This window comes from Dermacentor variabilis, chromosome 1 (assembly GCF_050947875.1).
Source record: "Dermacentor variabilis isolate Ectoservices chromosome 1, ASM5094787v1, whole genome shotgun sequence".
In the NCBI taxonomy this organism is placed as follows: Eukaryota; Metazoa; Arthropoda; class Arachnida; order Ixodida; family Ixodidae; genus Dermacentor; species Dermacentor variabilis.
The window spans coordinates 186,075,067-186,097,653 of record NC_134568.1 but is presented as its reverse complement, the minus strand read 5'-3'; the positions used below and the strand labels follow the sequence as shown (position 1 = coordinate 186,097,653).

The 22,587-nt window shown below is 43.2% G+C and overlaps 1 protein-coding gene across 1 annotated transcript in view; it reads right to left on the bottom strand.

Moving 5' to 3' along the window:
* The window catches only part of LOC142589665 (regulator of microtubule dynamics protein 1-like), an 82,861-nt gene extending 60,463 nt beyond the window's left edge, over positions 1-22,398 (bottom strand). Inside the window, exons 1-3 of the mRNA XM_075701201.1 lie at positions 22,242-22,398; positions 21,778-21,877; positions 14,572-14,816 (exon numbers count right to left, since the gene is read on the bottom strand). Of these exons, the coding sequence (XP_075557316.1) occupies positions 14,572-14,816; positions 21,778-21,877; positions 22,242-22,340 (444 nt within the window). The 5' untranslated portion in view covers positions 22,341-22,398. The remainder of the gene's footprint in view (positions 1-14,571; positions 14,817-21,777; positions 21,878-22,241) is intronic.
* Between the last annotated feature and the right edge of the window lie 189 nt (positions 22,399-22,587).

The following is a 22,587-nucleotide window of genomic DNA, read 5'->3' as shown; positions in this document are numbered from 1 at the left end:
TTGGCGGACCGTAGTGCTGCAGCAGTATAAAGCTTCGAATATTACGCCGCGCGCATATTCTCCCCGGCATGCTTATTTGTGTGTTTCAACTTCACCAGGCACACAGGAAACTTTGCTACGGTTGCTGCAACGGGATAAAAGCAGATGATAGGCTTCTCAGCAGTCTTGTTTATTCAGAAACGTTTCTCCGATCGGCGTTCTGCGGAGGCAGTGCAAATTTGAAGTCCACTTCACCGCAATGCAGGGCGCACTGTAGCAGACGACGCGCGAAGCCGCGCCTGCGGCTCTCACTGCACCTGCGCAATAGTTTCTCCGGCGCCGACAGCGGCGCCCCGCGGAGCGCCGGCAGCACGGAGAGACATTCTGGCTAAGAGTGGACGACACTGTACTCACGGCGGAGCTGAACCTTAAATTTAAGGCGAAGGTCCGGGCTTGTTTGATGACCACATCGCACTTCAATGGCAGGGACCGATCGCGCATTTCAGCGACGTACGCTGCAAGCTTAGCCTACAGCTCCGGAAAGCGTCCAAACTTCGGCACGTGGGAAATTTCTCGCTTGCCGTCACAGCGTGAAAATTTCGCTTCGCTGCAGTCGCCACTCTCGCACCACCTGTTTAGAAACATCAAAATTGCGGCCCGCTGCGCAGTGATTTGTTTCTTCGGCGTAAAGGATGGCAGCCCTCTTGAACGCTGCGGTGAACGAGTGCCGAACGATTAGTGGGCCTGGAGCACTCATGACGACTGGGGAAGCATAGAAGTAGCACGTAGCCGGCAGTCAAGTGGAACGCGTCAAAAAGTTGGTCATACCAATACCAATGCCTTTAAACAGAGAAAGAGAAAACCGCGAGCGGTGTCCGCTCTTCCATGAACTACCGATACTCCCCGCAAGCGCCGCCGTTCTGAGAGTGCTGCCGCAAATGGGAACAGCGGCGCTTCCATCAACTATCGACACCCCCCCCCCCCATGGGTGTTGCATGCACTGTAAGAGTCTCAAAAATGTTGAAAAACCCTTCCGAAAAGCGAACAAACACGCGGGATAGCGAAAAGATACGGGTAAGGCCATAGAGCAAACATAAAATTGTAACTACGTTGTAGCTCCCGTTGGTATTGCTTTTTTTTGGCGGGGCCATGTTTTGGTTTCGATTGTAAGTCGACCCCCCAACTTCAGACTTTCAAATTTTAAAAAAGGGGTCGACTTACAATCGTGTAAATACGGTATTTTAATGTTACACGTATGGTTTTTGCCATTAAATGGCACAGATTTACCGACTGGGTGTACAAGCGAGTGCTAAAAACCATCAAAATCATAGTTAAAGTCAGTGATAGCTTTCTTGTGTGAGCTGCTGCATATCCCTATGCCATCCATGAATCTTGAAACCTTATGGGCACACCAACAGACCCACAAAGAGGCAATCTCGCTGCCAACCACAATGCTGAAAAGTTGACAGTCACTTTAACATTAGCTAAAGAGGATGAAGGCAAAAGCCTGCGTGCTCACAAGACATTTTCATTCGAATCTGTTGTCTTCTCCCGCCAACGGACGTGGGTTATAGTGCCGTCATTAGATTCGCCCCAATTAACACGTGAGGCCGTGGGTTCGACTCCCACCAAAGGTGGAGGGTTCAAGTGTCTTAATGCTATCTTGATGAACTGTGCTCCCACGAACCCTTAGCAGTGGTGTGGAGCAGATGCCAGGAGCTTATGTGTCCCTGTATCCGCTGAGCCTATTTCTCAACATTAGTGTGAATGTCAATGTGAATGTCAATGTATGCACCAGCCAGTGTCGTAAAATGGAGCATGACTGCAAAGCAGTGAAATTGTGTATGTGTGCACAAAACAAAAGGCATTGTGATCACTTTCCATTAGGATGCTCTTCAGAGAATACTGCAATCACAGCAGTTGCTGATTAGCTCACAGTACTAACAGTACACAAGTGAACAATCAGAAGTAAAAACTGCAGTTGAACCTCGATGCAATAAAAATTTCTTACCTTAATCCTTACCGTGCGAACATTTTTTTCAGAAAACCAACAAAATTTTTAGAAGGCTTTAATAACTGACTCATGGTAAATAACTTTCGTTATTGCAATATTAGCAGTTCATTGTTATTTTTGTGTTGCTTTTTACTATTCTTTTTAATGTTTCTGAGTTGCAGATAGGCAAGAACCAAGGAACAGTATATATGAAGGTTGATATTCTTTGGAACAGAAGAGTGGGTATATGCTTCATTCCTGGTGCGGCAAAGAGATCATGTTCGCGATCACCAAGGCACAGCCCTCAAAGCATTTCGAACTCTTCCTCACAGAACTAGGTTAAAGCTCTGAATATTACTTACTAGAGTTTTCCAGGTCTAAATGTTTACTTGAGAAGAAGAATCGTTCAAAAACACCACGATTCCGACATTAAAAACAGTGACTGTTGTCACTACAACTAACCTTGGCAGTGTTAGCCAGCGCCACCACTCACTAACCTTGGCACTGGCTAACACTCGAAAGGTTAGTTGTAGCAAAACATAAATACCCAATAAAGTGGATGGGGAAACGGCACCGCGGTAGCTCAATTGGTTAGAGCATCGCAATGCTAAGACGTAGGATCATTCCCCACCCGCGGCAAGTTTTTTCATCCACTTTCGTTGCCATTAATTTATCATTTCTTCAATTCAATTAGTAAGTACAAGTAATTTCCCCTATGCTATCCTTGTCACCTTTGTTTGCTGGCTTCTCATGATATGTTTAGTGAGCACGAATATTTATGTGTGTCTACCAAATTCATTCATGAACTGCACATTGTATCAAAAAACATGGGCTCATTTCTATCAAGGCACCTTGGTTCTTTCTGTCTTATAAAAGAAAAAAAAAACACTAAAACAGTGACAATGCAGCAACGCAACATGTTTATCCAATTTCAATGCAACATCCCACTCTACGCTAGATCTTCAAGGCCTCTGCAACTCCGCCCTATCCCTCCCTTTGCACACACACATGTGCACATGCATACGCCAGCTTTACATATGCCTCTGCAGCGTCAGCATGGAGCCATCACCACACAGGCAACGCACGTAGCCACCACAGTCGACTTCCCCGGTGCCTCACTGCAACACATGCTTCCACACTCCGTTTCCCACATAAAACTGGGACGGCAGATGGAAGAGAATGGGGACAAGTCTCTCTGGGGAGTGCGAAACAGCAGGGGCCATGCAAGTAGTCTACGCATCGCAAGTTTTCCCTCCCTCATGATGGAAGTCCAGCATGGCCAGACATCATGGCACCAGTAACGTCATGACAAACGAGTGTGATCTAAACCAAGTTTGCAGGATGGCGAGTTTGGTCAGTTCAATTACTGTTGCTGCTCAACGCTTAACTTTTCTTTTCTCTTGTTTCTATGTGATATGCATGCCACTGGGACTGAGTGCTGGAGCTGTGGCTTTAGCGCATGGATTAGGGTGGATGCGGTGCTTTCATTCGGCACGAGTGACAGCCAACGTCATTGGCTGTGCATCTATGCTTGTGGCAATTTGTATAATGATTGGTACATCTGCTGAACCTGCGACACCAACAGAACTTTCAAAGAGGTAAGCCGTATCCCCAGCGTTGCTCTCGTATATTGTTGTTAGACTATGCATCAATTGATTGGAAGAATTTTTACGCAGAATACAAATGGCATCCAGTTTGATTACGAGGCAATCTTGGCGTGTACATATAGCATAGCATCAGTGAGAAGTTGGTATATTCGAGTGAACAGCAATTATTTGTGCAGTGTTTCCTTTTACTTTTTGGATCCTTTTAGAAAAAATGTATCCTTCTAAGAGGTACGCTTAGTTGTTCACATGACGATTATGCTGCATGCTCATCATATGCTAATTTTTACAGCTGTCTGGATATCGCAAATAAGGTGCATTTTAAATAAGGTGTTTGGTTGTATGTCTTAGAGTATTCATGTTATATTTTTTTGAAGATTTGTTGCCTGTCATGCCTTCGCCATTTGCTATACATTAGACTTATATTATGGTCTTTTATTTTTGCATCATTTGCAAAGTTTATTTCAGTGTGCCATGTACAAAAAAAGCAAAGAAAAAAAAAGAAAATGTCAATTCGGTTTCAGGTTTTACGTTCACAAATAGCTAACATTTATGCGATTATAAGTTATCAGATATTTATCTTTTAGTTTGCACCTTTCTAATATGCACGATGATAAATCTACCACGTGAAAGGTTGAGCACAGGATGGACGCTTCAAGCCGCAATGCCACCTGCCATACACTTTGGCAACGCCACTAACATAGCTGTCTTTATGTGTATGACTGCTGTAACTCTATAATATTAGACTTCGTTAATTGACATTCGTGTAAAAATATCAATTGCTGTCTATCCTGTTCAAGGTAGTAAATTTCTATACCCCCGAAATTTGCATGTGAGGAGAAGTATGATAGCACCTTGTGGCAAAGCGACCATGGGGGGAGGACAACTGGACTACGCCAAACCAGGTGTTCCTATTTATTTGAATTGGAACTGAACCAGAACGAAATCGGAGCTTGCTGAATCCAAACCAGTATTTTTTTCAGTTTAGCACCCTGGTTAATAGTATCAAAGATCATAATATTCCTGCAATTTAGCCAAACGATTTGTTCCTATGTCTTCATTTCCAGTCCACACATATTGCACGCAGGTAGCTAAAGCATTTGTGCAAAGCAAACGAAAAACCTCACCCGACTCTCCGAACAGTGAACATCATTCCAATCCTTTCAAGTGCAAATGTCGTCAGGGAGAAGAAGATGCAACATACAGTTTAACAATCTACATGCTCGCAAATGGATATAGAAAATTTTATGGTGATCTTGGCCTCGCACCTCATCACCATTGTAAATGAACAAAATGGTAGCCTAATATAGAAGGGCTTTGACACATGTGTGTCCATGACACCATGCAATGGAGGCCTCTAACATTAGGTGCACTCTGTGCGTTTGGCATCTAGAGTAAGTTAGTTAGTTAGTTTGGGTTTAATGGCACAAAGGCAACTAAGGGCATGCTGCGCCAGACAAGACAAAATGAAATGCAACGTTAGAATAGGTAAACCTGTATTACATTATAGTTGGTGTAAATAACCACTTTTTTCTAAAAAGTCGAACAGGTTAGCAAATGGCACTAGGGGGTCATCTGTTAGTAATAGGGCAGGGTGTAATGGAGTGCGCAAATTATATACGCTGTGTAAAAACCTCCGTCTCAGTATGTCAATGTGTGGACATGTTATTAGGATGTGTATGACTGTGAGAGGTTCAAGGCATTTTTCGCAGGTTGGCGGGTTTTCTTTTCGGAGGAGGAAATTGTGCGTCAAATGTGTGTGTCTAATTCGAAGTCGAGACAAGATCACCTCGTAGAACCGTTGTTGGTGACTGCATGATTTCCACTCGCTGATTACGGGTTTAATAAGATGTAGCTTGTTTTCTGTACAATGGTCCCATTCGTGTTGCCACTTTGACGTTAAGGCCTTCCTAATGGCACGGATACTATCTTTATATGGAAGTGTTGTGTTTATTATGTCTTTGTGCACTGCCATTGATGCGCATCTATCCGCCGCTTCGTTGCCCGGTATACCAACATGACTTGGTACCCAGCAAAACCTAATTGACCTGCCGTATTTGTTTATTGTTATCATGTTTAAGATATCCCCTATCAGGGGTTCACATTCGGATTTCAGGTGAAGAGCCTTCAGCGTGCTTAACGAGTCAGTGTATATGATTGTGTTTTCGTGTTTTTCAGCGATGATCTTTTTCACCACAGTCCATAATGCATAGACTTCAGCTGTGTAGACAGAGGCGTGCTGTGGCAAATGAATACTTACTTCCCAATGTTCTGTTGCGGCCCCCACACCCACGTGTTCTTTTGTTTTAGAGCCATCAGTGTAAAATTCTGTGTAATTTTCATATTTGTCCTGTAGAAAGCGGAATTCTTGTATAATGTGTTCGTGTGGGGTGTCTTTTTTCTTTAAATGTGTCAATGTCCAATCACATACCGGTGCGAAAACGTGCCACGGCGGCAAACGCTGTGGTTTTCTCGCAACCTGAAGGACTTCGCGAGGAATGCTATAATCCCGAATATATTCCCCATATCGTAGGACAAGCGGCTCAATCATGTTTGGTTTGTTTGTATAGTGTAAACGTGAGTTACACTGTGTGACAATGTTGAAGCATATGTGTTGTGGTGAGGATTGGATTCTGAGTACGTAAGAAAAAGTTCGTAGCACTCTACGCTGCTGTAGAGGAGGTTCATTACAGTCAACATACAAACTCTGGACAGGCGATGTTCTGTAAGCGCCACTTGCCAGTCGCAGTCCAAGGTTGTGAACTGGATCAAGTCGACGGACGTAGGACTGTCTAGCTGAACCGTATACAATGCTGCCAAAGTACGATACCAAAGTACGATACCAAAGTACGATAGATGCGTAGCAGGCATTCACGGTCACAGCCCCAGCGCTTCCGGGACAGGACTTTGAGGATGTTAAGTGCATTGTTTGCTTTTATTTTAAGGCTCTTTATGTGTGCCAGGAAGTTTAACTTTTTATCAAACAGAACACCCAGAAACTTGTGTTCTTGTTTTACTGGTAATGTGGCTTGTTGTAGCTTAAGGGTGGGTTCTGGTTGTAGGCCTCTTTTTTTGTGTAAATACAACACTAATAGTTTTTTCACTTGAGAAATGAAAACCATTTTCACACGCCCACTGTGTTAGTTTGTTTAATGTAATTTGAATTTGCCGCTCGCAGGATGTCAGGTTGGATGCATGACATGCAATTTGTAGATCATCCACATATAATGAATGCATTATAGAGGATGGGATTACCTTATTGACCGAGTTCATTTTCACCACAAACAATGTTGTGCTTAATACGCATCCTTGTGGCACACCATTTTCCTGGGTGAATACACGTGACAGCGCCGTTCCTAAACGCACCTGGAATGTTCGGTCCGACATGAAATTGGCTAGACATTTAAGCATTCTACCTCGGATTCCTAAATCTGCCAAGTCCTTTAATATACCAAACCTCCATGTTGTGTCATACGCCTATTCTAAGTCAAAGAAAACAGTGAGACAATATTGTTTATGTAGAAAGGCCGCACGTATCTCGTCTTCTAGCCGGACTAGGTGATCTGCTGTGGAGCAACCTTTCTTGTATCCACACTGATGGTTATCAAGCATGTTCTCTGTGTCAAGGACGTATGTTAATCTTATGTTGATGATGGTTTCATAGGACTTTGCAAGACAACTTGTGAGTGCAATCGGTCTATAGCTGGTTGCTGTTGTGGGAGGTTTTCCAGCTTTCAAGAAAGGGATAATGATGGCTTTCTTCCACTCTTTTGGCAATTTTCCCGTTTCCCAGATTTTATTAAAAAACGAAGCAAGGTTTCAACTGCATTAGGAGATAAATGAGCGAGCATCACGTAATGTACTCTGTCCGGACCAGGTGCTGTTTTTTTGCCAGTAGTAAGTACTCTATTGATTTCTGTAAGTGTTAAAGCGGCATTATACAGGGTTTCTGAACTTCCTGTGGTCGGAAGCTTTAGTTTTTCTGCTAACTGTTTATGTTTTAGAAATTCTGCAGAGTAGTTTACTTAGCTTGATATATCATGAAAGTGCTGCCCTAATATGTCTGCTTGTTCTACTAAATTTGTTTGCGTGTCTGGGGGCGAAATTATGGGTATCGTGTAAGGAGCGTAGTCGCCTCTAAACTTACGAACCTGATCCCACATTCTTTTGGATGTTATCGAGCTATTTATTGAGGAGACATAATTTTTCCAGGACTGTCTTTCGGCTTGTCTGCGTGTGTACCTGGCTTTCGCTTTTGCTTTTTCGAATGAGAGTAGATTATCTTGTGTTGGATATCGCCGAAAGATACCCCACGCTTTGTTTTGTAGTTTTTAGGTTTTAAGTTTTTTCTTAGGAAGCCAGACGATTGTGGGATTGTTTCTGCTGCGGCAGCAAGTATACAGGCGGTGATCTTATCATTCATCTATGGTTAGCTCATCTGGTATGTTATCCAGAGTGGCCTTTTCAGTAAAGAGAGGCCAGTCTGCCAGATGGAGTTTCCAGCGGGGTGGCCTCAGTGGGATGGTAGGAAAAGGAGAAGTTCTTTTAATGACAGCAGGCATATGGTCACTACCATAGGGGTTATCAATAACACTCCACTGAATATCTCCAAAAAGAGAGGGAGAGCACAGTGAAAGATCTAGGCAACTCATAGCTCCCGTGCTTGGGCAGTAGTAAGTTGCCGCACCGGTGTTTAAGAGGCATATGTCGTTTGTTAGGATAAAATCTTCAAGTGTTTGACCCCTGGTGTCAGTTGTTTTGCTACCCCACAACGTGTTATGTGCGTTAAAATCACCGCCTATTAAAAATGGTTCAGGTAGCTGGTCTAAAATTAACTCCAGATCATTTACGGTAAAATTTGAACGCGGCGGAATGTATACCGAACAAATGGTGATGGTTTTAGGAGCTAAAACGGTGACAGCAACAGCTTCTATGTGACTGTTAATAGGAACTTCTCTGGCTGCAATACCGCCCTGCAGAACAATGGCTACACCACCTGACAGCCGGCTCGTCTGCGTAAGGTCTCGCCGTACAACAGTGAAACCTATTAAAATGTGTGTGTTTTTCGCCTAGGTTTGTTTCCTTTAGGCACAGGGCCACAGGAGAGAAGTTTATTAACATGTCTTTGATGTCACCCAAGTTATTTAAGAGACCTCTACAATTCCAATGGTTCATAAAAGCCAATATAAAATTGAAAGGTAAAAAATGATATTAACGAGTGAGTAGGAGATAAGAAAGATGTTAGGTGACATGGATCTGAAGAAGGTAGATACAATGGAGAGATAACCCATTAGGTTATCGCCTTCTTATTTAGGGTAGTTATTGGGAGTTTGTCCCTCTTTAAGCGCTCCAGAGAGCGCTTGTCCTTGGGTGTCGATGACACCGGGGTTTTTGCGTCGAACTCCATTGCTCTCTCTGAGGCGCTGGAGGACCGAGAGTTTGGCGCCGAGACACGTGTTTCGGGCCTTGGTGTTCGCTTGATCTTAGGGCCCTGCGGGACTGGTGTCTGCAGGGCCTGCGAAGATGATGGAGCAGGACTGGCTGCTGCCACCACGGGGGCGGGAGGCGTCACTACGGGACCACTGTGTGTGGGCTCGCAGGACTCCTCAGGCCTCTGTGACGATGCCCCCACCTTCGTCACATCGGCATAACTGTGTCGCGAAAGGTACGACAGTCGTTTTCGGGCTTCGAAGAACGAGATTTTTTCTTTAACAGTTAGTGCAATGACTTCTTTTTCTTTTTTCCAGCAAGGGCAGGACCGTGAATAAGCTGGGTGATCTCCCTTGCAGTTAACACAATGTGGGGAAGAGGTGCAATTCTCAGATTGGTGTTCGTTGGAGCTGCATTTAGCACAAGTTGTTTGACCTCGGCATGCATGTGAAGCGTGTCTAAACCTTTGGCATTTGAAACATTTGGGATATATGGTCTCACATTGACTTTGACATAACCGGCATTGAGAGAGGTAGGCATTACGCTTGTTCCGAAGGTGAGTATAACATGTTTATTGGGGATTTCATGATCGTTTCTGTGGATTACTATTCTTTGTACTTTGGTGACATTTTGTTCCTGGAAACCTTCCAGCAGTTCCTCGTCGCTTAAACCAATAAAGTCTTCTTCAGATATTACTCCCCTGCTTGTATTAAGTGTTCTGTGGGCTGAAACAGTGACTGTCGCCTCGCCAATACTGGTAAGTTCAGACAGCTTATCTGCTTGATCTTTGTTATTCAGTTCTAGGAGGAGGTCCCCGCTAGACATTTTGGAGGCTTTGTATGTCTGTCCGATTTTATCTTTCAGGCATTTGGCTACCAGGAATGGAGAGTTTTCTAGCAGGCGTGTTGCTTTCACTGTGGACTACATAGTATTTGGGGAAAAATGGAGCGTTGCTACGAAAGGAGAATTGAAATGGTACTTCGGTGCGGCATCTTTTCAGACGTCGATCATGGACAACAGAGAGTTGAGCTGCCATAGGAAAGTGTGTGTGTTCGGCAACAGCGCCGACCGCCCACCACGGAGCCCAACGAGGGGACGCGGCAGAGCTTGTGTACAAGTCTGCAAGACGCCAGCCGTACGCCATCACTATAACCCAATATGGTGTACCCAAGGTAGGATATCCACACAAGGTTAACCCTTGCCGCCGTGGAGAAAGGAAGTAAATGGAAGAGAGAAGAAGACAGGAAAGATAAAAAGTGAGAGATAAAGACGAAGGTTTGAGGAGGGAGAGATAGGAAGAGGAGACTACCGATTTCCCCCGGGTGGGTCAGTCCGGGGGTCCCGTCTACGTGAAGCAGAGGCCAAAGAGGCGTGTTGCCTTCGCCAGGGGGCCTGAAAGGTCCGAACACCCGGCATCGGCTCAACCTCCAGGATCCCCCTTTCCCCGGACAAGGCTAAGCCGCGCACGGCTACACGCGGGAGGGTCCAACCCTCGTGTGCTCAGGTACGTGGTGTCGCAACACACCAAACGCCTGCTGACGCAGACGCCCCTGCGGGGATCTAGAGTAAGTCATTTTCACCACACCCGAGTACCTTTGATTAAGGAATAATTGGTCAACATTCCAGTTTTCTGCTTATCAATATGGCTAAGATGCTATTTATCAGGACTGTTCCAAGAACCTGTGAAGTAACTTTTGCTGGTGAAACATCGGAATATCTAACTTATGAAATGAAGTTTTTTGCTACAAGGATGATTTAGCTGTACAATAAAAATAATAAAAACAAAAATAAATAATAATATATTAAGCAGAAATTTTGGTTGAGTGCTTTTTATTGCCGGCACAATCACAACAAATTAGCCAGCTGTGGCAGAGCAAGCAATAGCCTTGAGTTAATCTATCTGTGTGGGAGCCGTATGGTCTTTCAGGGAGGAAAGCCAACAAAGCATAGTGGTCATCAACTGCCAAACTGGCATCCATAAAGATAAGGCCAAAATTTTCCTACAGCCTATACGATGGCAACAGTTTTTGGTAACACTGTTGAGCACACGCCTGGCGTAAGCAACAACATACTTGTCAAATCCAGGTGCAGCTTGCGCAAACAACCCTGAGGCCAACACCACAAGTGTCTGTCAAATTCAGTTGTGGTGCTTGAATCAAAATGGTGCAGGTTTGGAGATGATGCAAGAAGGCAACATAGTGTGGACATGGCATCATGTTAAATTCATGTAAGCCATCAGGACCTGCTAGTATACGAAGTGCACGTCTAACGAAGAAAAGAATTGTGCTCCTTGTAAGCAGCCTAGAAGGCAGTGGATACAAGGCATACAAGGCAGGAGATAGACATTCTTGCAAAGGATCTCGTTCAGCTATCGGTTATCAACCTGGAACCTGATTGTGGCATCCTTTTTCTTTACCAGCGCAACTTCTGAAGCCTGTGAGCTGTTGGAGTGCTGTATTATACCACAATGAAGCATGTAAACTTATTTTGCAATGATGCAGCACTCATGGGCTGACATACAATATGGGCACTGATGCAAAAGAGTGTGGTGACCAGTACCAATGTCATAAGCAACGGTTGAAATATGGCGCAATAAGGCTGTAGATGGTTGGAGCTGGCACTAAAATGTCCTAATAAGGTGATGATCTAAGCAGAATGCTGCTGCTTAAGCTGAACATTGACGGACTGAGAAAGTGCCTCAGTAAAAGATGGTCAATAGGGTAAAGCAGAAGCATTAATGGCATAAATGTGATGAGAAGATGGTTGATCAGGTACAATGGAGGAAGGAAAAAGACTCAAGAATGCAAGAAGTGAGGCAGCTAATTGTCAAAGCGCAACTTGCTCCGACGCTGTTCTCTACCCGCTTTCACTTGGGGCACCATGAGAACTGCACACATTGAGTGATAAGTCCTGAGAACAGCACACAACATGTGGCTTGGTCCACTGGCAACTGGAGTTACCACTGCTTTCTCCAGCCCTGCCGCTTGCGCTTTTTGCTTGCCGCATTTGATGTCTTTAGTTCTCAGCCTCGATACCTGGAAATGTTGCTGCAATAGCAACACAAGCTCTGGAGCAAGCGTACGATTAGCTGTGCGTTATACAATGCCAACCGAACGCGCAGGCAAAGTAGCATAAAAGCAGATGAACCCATTGCAGCTGTGTAGAGCAACTTGAAAAAAATTGCTTGACATCACATGCTTGAGTGCGTTTCCCACGATGCCTCCTTTTATGACTAGGCTTCAAGATTGTCATGTAATGCTCCCTGCCTAGTTATTTTTACTTCTTTTATGTCAGGAACATATGCGGTAACGGCATCAAGTCTGTCAGCACAGCCAAACCACTAGCCACACAGTAAAGGGGGGAGAAGGAAAACTAATTACAAACATAGATGGCACTATTGTCATTATGAACTGTGAGAAGAGTGAAAGGATTCAAGAAGCACTCATGACGAACAGCGGTCTTGGAACATGCAAAAAGAACAGTTTAGTAAGAGCCATAGGAAAGCGGCACCAGAGCAGAAGAAAAAAGGGAATCCTAGTCTTGGCAGCAGTGACCACTTTTGCAGGCAGAAGAGGCTAGTTGAGGAAGGCAGAATCACACAACAACATGAACTCAACTTCGGTGCAGGCAGTCAATCATGGCATGATGAGCAGATGAGAAATTCCAACAAGTAAAATTTGCGGGAACAATTTGGGCAGCACCACTTAGATGTCAACAAAACGTCCTTAATAACGATCCATGCTAAACATGTAGGGATTCACAATATGCACAGTAGGATTCAAACAAGATGGGATGCACTGTGACTAAGTTTTTGACCCAAAAGATGACCAATGTATAAGCACGCATAATGCTACACGTACATTTAGAAATGCGCTGAAACAACCAGTGTATCAATATTCCTAGAGTTGCATGTAAACATATGTATCAGTGTTGGAGGAGCTATGTGTGACAAGAAACAAAAAAAATCGCAAAAGGACACATTGGTGGATTGTGATTGGACGAACATTAAATTGAAAGTTGCTGCATTTAATTTCAACAGTTGAAACAAAAACTGTCCTTGCATGTTGGCCTGCCACAGAAAGCTTAGCAGTCTCAAGAACTCTTTAGGAACATAGGTGCTCTTAGCAAAAAGAAAAAAGCAGGTGATAATGACTTTCTTGCTAGTTTTGTGTAGAAAACAAATTCATTCAGGTAAAAACACTATCAGATCGGTAATTTCTATCTAAGTAGAACATCATTCATATGTAAAAAAAAAAACAGAAAAACAAGAGAATTTACTAACTGGAAAAATGTACCATCTGATGTACCTCAAAAATAAAAAATTTGACATTCTTAACTGTAGTTCGTATTTATGCAATGCAAAGCGTTGCACGAATTGTTGTAGCAAGAGGTATGGGATGCTGGCCGGGCAGGTGGGGCTCTGGAAGCACGAGACGCATTTTGCTGTTTTCCTATTGCGTAGCGTTTTAAGACAGCGACGGGAAACCAAAATGAAACTGAGCTGGTGGGTGACGCCAGATGCTGCTGGAGTGAAACGTGACACTGGCATCGCGCCGCATGCACCAGGAAACTGCTCTATGTTTAGGTTATCAGCTCTTATTTACGTCATTGACCCTAGGGTCAATGACGTAAATACACAGCGCTGCGAACAAGTCCGAAATGTTCGATGCCATATATTTACAGCGCCGTCTGTATGCTTGAAAAGCGCACCAATTTCCCAATTTTTTCATTCTTGGCATGTGCTGCCACTATGTGGGAATACAGGGAATTTTTTTCTTGCACTTCCCTCTCTCGGTTTTCATTGCATGGTTTGTTTTAGAGCTAGTTTACTCCAGCGCGTCTGTATACTACCGCTTGCGCACTGGCGCGCGCGTGGGCGGGCGGCGGCTTGGGTTTTGTTCTGCAGGCGGTTTCGGCTTCTTGAGCTCACAAAACTGATGGCTATCTCGATACTAATCGCTCAAAGGGCAGCCGCCTGTTTCTCGCTCGTTTAGTGCTCACAGCGGTGAGCATAGGAAGAATGCCGCCATGCATGTGTTTCCTTTTTTCATTTTTGGATGGGAGACTCGCGACAGCTAATTGCCTCTGATTGGCAATAAGATGAAGATTAGCGGAAGTTTGTCACACGTTTTGCTTTTTTGACGGGCACACAACCACATAGTTTTCCTGGGTGTGCTCATCGCAGTTCGATTAGGCTATGGACGTAAATATTAGTGCAAGAGCAGGAACATTTGAGACTTGCGAAATATTCTCTTGTGCACATATTCTAAGCCTTGAACTATAACAATAACATCAAGTTTTTAATTCTTATAAGTTTATTTCATTTTTTTATTGTTGTTATTCATGAATGAAAAGTACATATATACCAACAGAAAATATTGTTTTCTCACTTTACGGTCTCCCTAGAAAAATTGCGGTAAACTTTTTTCGAAATAGGTCCCTCAGAAGAATTGGAATCTGCAATAAAACAAAAATCGACCCAGGGCAGTCGCATATGGCGAAAAAAATCTACCCTGAAAGGGTTAAAGCAAGTCATTTGTGAGGATAGAAAGCACACCACCATACCTTGTGAACTTGGCCCAGCTTGTCACCTCCACACTCAATAGCTTTGTCAAGGTATGTTATGCCTTCGGCCAGTCCTGCCTCCTTCTCAGCCTTGGGGGCCGATTCGCACCGCTTGAATGTGACACGTGCAAGGCGCCACAATAGCTCTGGATCACCACAGTCCTTGTGCTGCAAGAGCATCTTGTACGATGCCTCATGGTCAGCAGCCTCATGCATGCGGTCTGCCTCTTGTTTTGCACGCTCAACTGTCAATGCAATATAACTCAATCACCAAGAATAAATGCAAAACAAAATTCAAAAGAAAAAAATACTTTCTCAACATGCAAAGAATAACCATGAATGAAAAGCTGAATTGACACATATGTGACTTCTCATAAATGCAATCTGTACAACATGAAGCTTCAAAAACTCCGCAAGCAACTGTTGTAACCAGATTTAGGAATCATTGATCAAATGCCTGTTGACATGCTCAGCACACCAATATCATTACACAGTGTTTACATATACCTGTCCTGCCAATGCTACGATACTAATAGTCCTCACCAAATGTTATGCTGTAGCTGGGCAACCTTCAACAAAATAGCAAGGGCAGCTGCAGTGTGGGCAATGCAAGCAGAAATTCCTTTAAGGGGGTGGAGGATGATATTTTGGGTGCACGTACATTTAAATTGTGCTCCTGCTGTAAAATCTTATCCTCAACCAATCTCCTTATACCCACACTCCTGCCCCTTTGTCCCTGAAGTTTATCATTGCAGTACAGCATGAGCATAATTTAGTTGGTCCCAGAGGACTACCACAAACAGCATTCTTAGCGGCAGTGGTGGCATAATGAAAGATAGCACCACAAGATTGGTCTATTGCCCAAGGAAAGCTTTATGAATGTATTTGACACTATCAAATAGCCTCCTTTTTGGTTAAGTATTGAAAGTGAACAGGTACTACCCAAACTTTTGAGCTTTTTCTTCAAGACAATATGAACAGACATGAAATGCACAGATATTAAACCTCTACTAGACCACAACAGGGTGGATCAATAACATATACTGGCTAAATACAATATTCCATGAGAATGCAAGTGCATATCTCTGAAGTACTGCTTATTGTGAGGTCCATAGCAAGCAGTCAGTCTAGTTTCGGATGTTCCAATGAACACGTATCCAAGGCAATGCAACCAGCATACTCCGAACGTTCTGGTGGCTCCAATGAGCACCAAAGCTTGTGCATTGGCAACTCGTTCTGCGTTCATAAACCCGATAGCCACCTGCAGATAAAGGTCTGCAAAGTGTATTGCATCTTCGGGGTGTCTACCAAGCTGACATTTTCAAATTCTCTAAGTTTTCCAGATTTTTCCCCGAGTGCCTTTACAAAATTCTTTGAGTGACACAGAACTTTGTTTTATGTCAAGACAGGCTGACACACCATGTCCCCTGATGCTGTAACTCTCTAGTGAGCATGTTAAAAAATACAACTAACAACTTAATCCAGTGTGAATAATAAGGAGTAATGTTTATTTTATACAAAATAGAAAACTGAAGGGAGGGGTTATAGTAAAATGCACAGCACATAAAATATCTTCGGAAATAAAATGGTAAAGCCCATTGCAAATCGAGTCAAACATTTTTTCAAATATGAACAAAAGGAGATGCATACAGAAGCAAATATTTTCGAAAATGAGATATTTCCATCAACTGATAGCAAGCTCATTGGTTTTAGGCCCGAGCTTTGTCACAAGCGAGTTTCTCTCTCAGCAGCTAGAAAGTCAGCCTCAACTGTCCTGACATACTCTCAGCCCACGCACAATGCCTCAGTGTTGCGTTTCACTGCTTTGATGAGTTTATTTTGGTTTGGATGAGGGTCACCTGCATCTAGACGCCAGCCAACCCTTTTCTTTTTTAGCTCAAGCTCCTTCAACGAAAAGACGGCACAGCTCATTTCCCGATCATTCCTCAATGTGTAGGTTCTTTGTGTTCTCATCCTCGTTCTGCCCCGCATTCTCCCCACGGACTATTTGAAGCATCCTCATGGTCAGTAGTACAGTCAACGTCCAATCTTTCGGTCTTCCTAGAGGCCGCTAAAACTTCCTAAAAATAGGGCGGTTCGAAAAAATGAACGAGTCTTTTACTGCCCTTAAGGGCTCAAATCGCCACAGGCACGTCCGAAAAAGCTCTGAAGGCCTGCCAGTACACTTATTAGGCATATCGGTGCTTGTACTCTGACAGGAGATGGCGGGTGCGCACGTGTATAATTAGAGAATACGTACTGTGTCCCGTGACAATTGCCCCTTCCCACGCTTGATAGGTTACGCCACAATATTTGGCACATGCTTCACTGCTCAACACTGCTGTATAGAGGTGAAGTTCACTTTCTGAAACTGGCATTATACAACGCGCCGTGCTTTCAGAATTTCGAAGCCAATCGCACAGATTACAAAGGCGGAGTCGGTGTCATTGCTGACAGCGGCGAATTCTTTCAATGATAAACACAGTACCGAACTGCAAGAAGCATAATGGCGAAGGTCGAAGAAGCTAGGCCTCGTGCAGCCGCGGTGGTGGTTACGGTGGCCAGCGGACCTGCGTGCGAGAGCGCCGGTTAGAGGCGGCGAGATAATCAAAATGGCGGTGGTGGTGGTTTTGATTAATGCCGTTTCAGGCCTGCGGTCGAGGCAAAAAGTCCCCAAAATCGGACGGCGAAGGGTTCTTGTGTGCGAAATTTCAGACGGCCTTATAGATCCGACTATGGGGTACGTGGTGGTGCCCCGAAGCCATTAGCATTATCGGGCATGTCCCAAAAATCGGTCGTCCGGAAAATCGGTCGTTGACTGTGCACTAGCAACTCCTCCAACTGATGACACGGCTTCAAAGACAATTCGTTATTATTCGTCTCTTTTACTCAAGCCAGCATTAGGGTGACATTCGTTCTCTTTCAGTAAAATGACAGCTAATTTTCCCTGATAGAAGCACAAATTCCCCGAGTTTTCCCTGAGTATTTTCAGACTATTCAAAATCCCTCAGAATTCCCGGTTTTCCCAGTTGGTAGACACCCTGATCTTAGACCTTTATACAGATCAGTAAAGTCAGTTCTAGCTATACTTTAGCCGAGATTAAAGGAAGAAACAGATTTGAGCAGACCATGTAATGTATAGGGCAGATGGCCAGCGGTCTGCTACAGAAATGGACTGCTTGCCAAGGGAACAAAATGCAGTTGGGGACATTAAATGATTATGTATATTGCTAGAAAACTGCACATGCTGCAGGCATAGGTTGGAGTAAGTGGACACTAGGCACGGGTAAATGGAGATTACTGGGGAAGGCCTTCGACCTGCAGTGGACATAAATTAGACTGATTGATGGCAGAACTTCTGTTTTCTTTCGAGACGTAGTGCATATACAAAACCAAGCCATTCCTGTAAAATCAATGAGCGGGCCCAGTTGGTTTACCCTACCCAAACTGTTGTTGCCGACATTGACGAAGTTCTGTTCACGCACATGAACTTATTTCATTGGTCATAATTCCTGGGTTTGTGCTGCGTTAAGAGCCCAACACAATGCTTCTATTGTTATACCACTGAAATATGAGTATATAACTGTCCTCATCCAAATACTAATTAACTTTCGTTAACACAACCACAAAGGTCAAGGGCAACCGACGTGCGCAACACCCAATTTCAAGGCTCTTCATGCTCTTATGGACTTGCTGCAACACTTAGAATGCAGTCTAAGTGGGTTTCTGTTATTCTTAGTTAAATTTTTTTTAGAAGATTGTAGCATCAGAACTTGTGGAACATGGACACAGAAGGAACGAATAAATGTAGATGCAGCTCTACTGTCAATTTCTTTCTTTACTGAAATTCCTGTGCTTTTTATTTCTTTGCCACATCTCGTTCCTTTTATCTACCTGAGGCTTCTCTCAAAAAGGTGGCTTTTTCTTATTAAGGCCACTGACTGTGTGCTTACACATTGCACTCCTGTTTGACTTATCTCAAATGCCTCAAGAGTCAATTTTTTTTTACTGTGTGGAGGCCATCTTTAGCAAGCACAAATAGATGTGCACACAGTGTTTGCCGAGATAGCAGGCATTTAAATCACTCGGCTCTCGCATGAATGATGTCTTGCAGTTCTGCTGCGCCTTCAGATGATTATTTGGATGCTACTAGTAGCAGCGAGTCTGAGGACAATGTCCAATTGTGAGGATAAAAAAAAAAATTCAGATAATAAGGACTTCCAAAACCAGCCGAGATCATCATCAGCTGTTCAGCAGCAAGTTTTGTTTTCTGCCTGTGGGTGACAGACTGATTTCTTCTGCCAACTGAAATGTTGCAAAGATGTTGGCAATATCTCTCTGATTTGCAGTGTCTATACAGCAAATAATCTACATATGCTGCCAGCCAAGCAGCTTATACCTAATATTGGTGGCATTTGTTGTAGCCAATGCACCTTGCGAGCTAAAACATTGAGACTTTCATGTGCTGTAAGGCGATTAAAGTAGAAACAGTTTGAATATTAAAAATTATCTTTTTTATTTCTTTTCTGTAACACTGTAAACGTTTCCTGTATTTTTCAGTAAACCTTTTCACAAATTATATCATGTATTATGCCCCAACATGTACATTTGAAGTTTATCTCTCTTGAATGTATCTTTTCCGTAACTTTCTATTAATGTACAGTAGAACCCAGTCATTACATACAAGCATGATGCTTACAAAATAATTGAATATACAGGTTAATTCAATTTAAACAAACTCATGTATAGCAAACTATAACGAATTTTATTTATGCGTTCATTATTGCCAGTCGAGCAGAGAAGGAAAGAATCTAGTTATTGAAAACACAATTACATGTCGTAGGCAGGAATTTCTGCCTGGGTCTTGAACTGTTCATTAGCGTCAGTGAGAATGGCACTCTTGATGTGCAATATCATGTACATCTGCTTCAGTCCATGACTCTCAGCATTGTACCGGAGCTCTACATCATCCACAGGAAGTGCATCCTGAAGACGCTTCAGTTTCGATGTATCTAACGTCCTGTTAGTAATGAAAGAGCTATTTAACATGAATACCAGTCAGTAATCAGTGCTTGTCCTGCTTTCGCTAACCCTTCGTTCTTTCCTTTCCACACTTCAGTGCTTTGCGTTACAAATCCTGCCATGAACAGTCAGTAAATTTCACGTGTTCAATACAGAGGATGACTCACTTTATCTTGTTTCATTATGTTCAGGTTCGACTGTATATCATGGTATTCATGAATATACCATGATGGTATATTCAATAAAATATAATTGCTAAGGCCTTAGAAGATTCACCTTTTTCCATGGTAAAGTAAAAATTGAAGGATTTACGGCCGTTGGACATTTCATTGCAGATAATGCTGGATTAAAATTGTTAGTTCAGATGACGGAGATGACCCCCCCCCACACCATGCTTGGCTTCCTATTGGCAACATATGTGGATGCTCCTGCACATATGTGAACTGATGCTACACTTTTTTCCTCAAAATGCTGCACGAAGCACCCTCAGACATTTTTGTCACAGAAGTGGGAAGCAAACTGAAACATTGATGAAATGTAACAGACTATCACTATGCAAAGAATGTGCTTTGCGGATGATTCCATAATTTCTTTCCCACAATTCCTGACCACTTTGTAGGTTCTGTCATCTATGTGGGCTCTGTCGAGGTGCCAAAGAAGCAAGGTTGTAACCATAGGGGCAACATCACCCAACAAGTATACAAGAGCTGTGGGACAACATTTATTTATTGTTGCTGCTGAGAGACAAAGACTTTATAAAATATCACTTCATCCTCGCCGTCAAGCCCAGATTGCCTACAGCGGTCAGCATGACAGGGTTCTCTACCATAAGTTGTCTATCAAAAGTCACAGTTCACATTAGGAAGAAACTGAAGCATGAGTAAAACAAATTTCCATATTCAGGTACATGTAAAGCACAAGAACCTTCATTAAGCAATTGTCGACCAGATCTGGATCGATCATCATTAGGGGTACAAAAGGCAAAATTTTAGGTACTGATGAATGCACAATTTTAATTTTCTATAACAATTATTTCATAGGAACTAAGAAAAATTAATTTCAACAACAGCATGACTAAAGCTTGGCGGCTTCTCAAAAATGTAGTGCAAAAGCCATGCCTGGTACCGCACTTGAAGCTGACAAAAGGAACAGCTTACATTGATGTATTACCTTTGTTAAACAAGCCTAGCAAGAATTATATAAAGATTCGTTTACAGCCAATGGCTGCAGTTACAGTATCTAGGTACGTTTTGTGGAGTATGTTAAAACTTAGCTGCTCCAGAATTTAAAATTCTGCAATATCTGTCAACTTTTAATATTTACAGCCTAAATCAATATTATGGACTGCCAGTATATAATCTGTCCAAAATGCAATCAATTTGATTTTGGCCAGTTCAATGCTTATCAAAATATGTCAAGGAAACTTCACCCATAACCTGCCAGTTACGAGTACTTGAAAGCCAAGAAGTGCGAAGTTATGACTCAATATTGACAAGATTTGAAACAATGCATGCGAGTAGCAATAATCACATGTATTTTGACCCGACTTCTTGTGCAATTTCCAGTTCGCTAGCCAATTACACAAGCCACCTGACAGCCTTCAACTGTACTAACCAGTTATGACCTCAAAAACAGTACATGTTGCAAATGGAATGCTAAGCATCAGTAATGTGAACTATGTTACCACTTCACTTCTGTTAACCATAGCGAATACTGTGTACTCTTGCATGCTTAGCAAAAAGATGGAAGCACATTTGTTTCAAAAATCGTGCTCATTAACAGCTGTCTCACGCTTCAGTAGTCGCCATATATGCGGCATATTTAGCTTAAAGATAAAAAATGAGTGCAACAGTCAAAATATTGCGAACATTTTGCCTGCTGTGTTAACTGCACGACGCTCAAACACATATAAGTCCGTTCAGCCGTAAGTGGCATCAACTGGAGACCCTCATGCGTTATTTCGCAACAAGAAACCAATTATCTCCACAACATATTCAGCATTCGTTACTGCCAAGTATGCCAGGAAGGAAAGGTGTTCATTAATGGGAGAACACTAAAACCGAGAGATTCCGACACCAAAAAGAACACGTCGCATATGTTACGTTAACAACGAACACAGCAAAGCACCATGTAAATAAAAAAAAGACCGATGACCGGAGGGAATGAAATCAATGGAGCACGTACCTTCGGACATTTTGACGAATGAAAGCCCACACAGAAGGAAAATCTGTGGCGCAACTGCCGACACCGTTCCTCGACCAGCGGCAGTTGGGCGACGGCAACTCTGCCAGAGAAACGAACTGCTCTTTCACAATCAACCACCCATACCAACCACGAGATAAGAACAGGTCCGCGATTCGTGATAAGTCGATAGCACAGTCACTATGTCCCCACCCTCCGAGATGCGAACAGTACCTGTAACGACACGACATTGTTCCCCGACGTTTGACGCCGAAAGCGTGAAACTTCTTGTTAAAGTAGTCATTGAAGGCCCTCATTTCACTGAGGAAACCATACGTTAAACAACCAGCATAACGCTGAATTCAAAGGATATGCGGAATCGACTTGAGTTCCTGGTTGTAAATACACGTCACTCGATCGGTCATAGCACTGAATGCTTCAAAGAATTCCACACGTATGTACTGTACCTTGAATTTTGACGACAAGTCAACAGCACGCACTCTCAAAGAGAGCGCGAACGGCGCGAGCCCAAACCTCAGCCGCAACAACCACGCTTGGCAACTCATTTTTGGCAGAGCACTAGCTTTCGTTTATGCGTAGTGCTATGAAGGCGCATGAAAACGGGCGCACAAATTGTAAAATATTAAAAACAGCATCACATTGTTATTGCACAATTTTTAGCATAACATTTTTCTTTAAAAAAAGTAAGGATCAAGAAATAAAGAAAAAGCGAGCGATTGAAGAGTACCATTTAAAGCCATCTTTCACGACACACTTTCGGTTTCGCACCATTCACGTGCTTGGCGGTAAAGC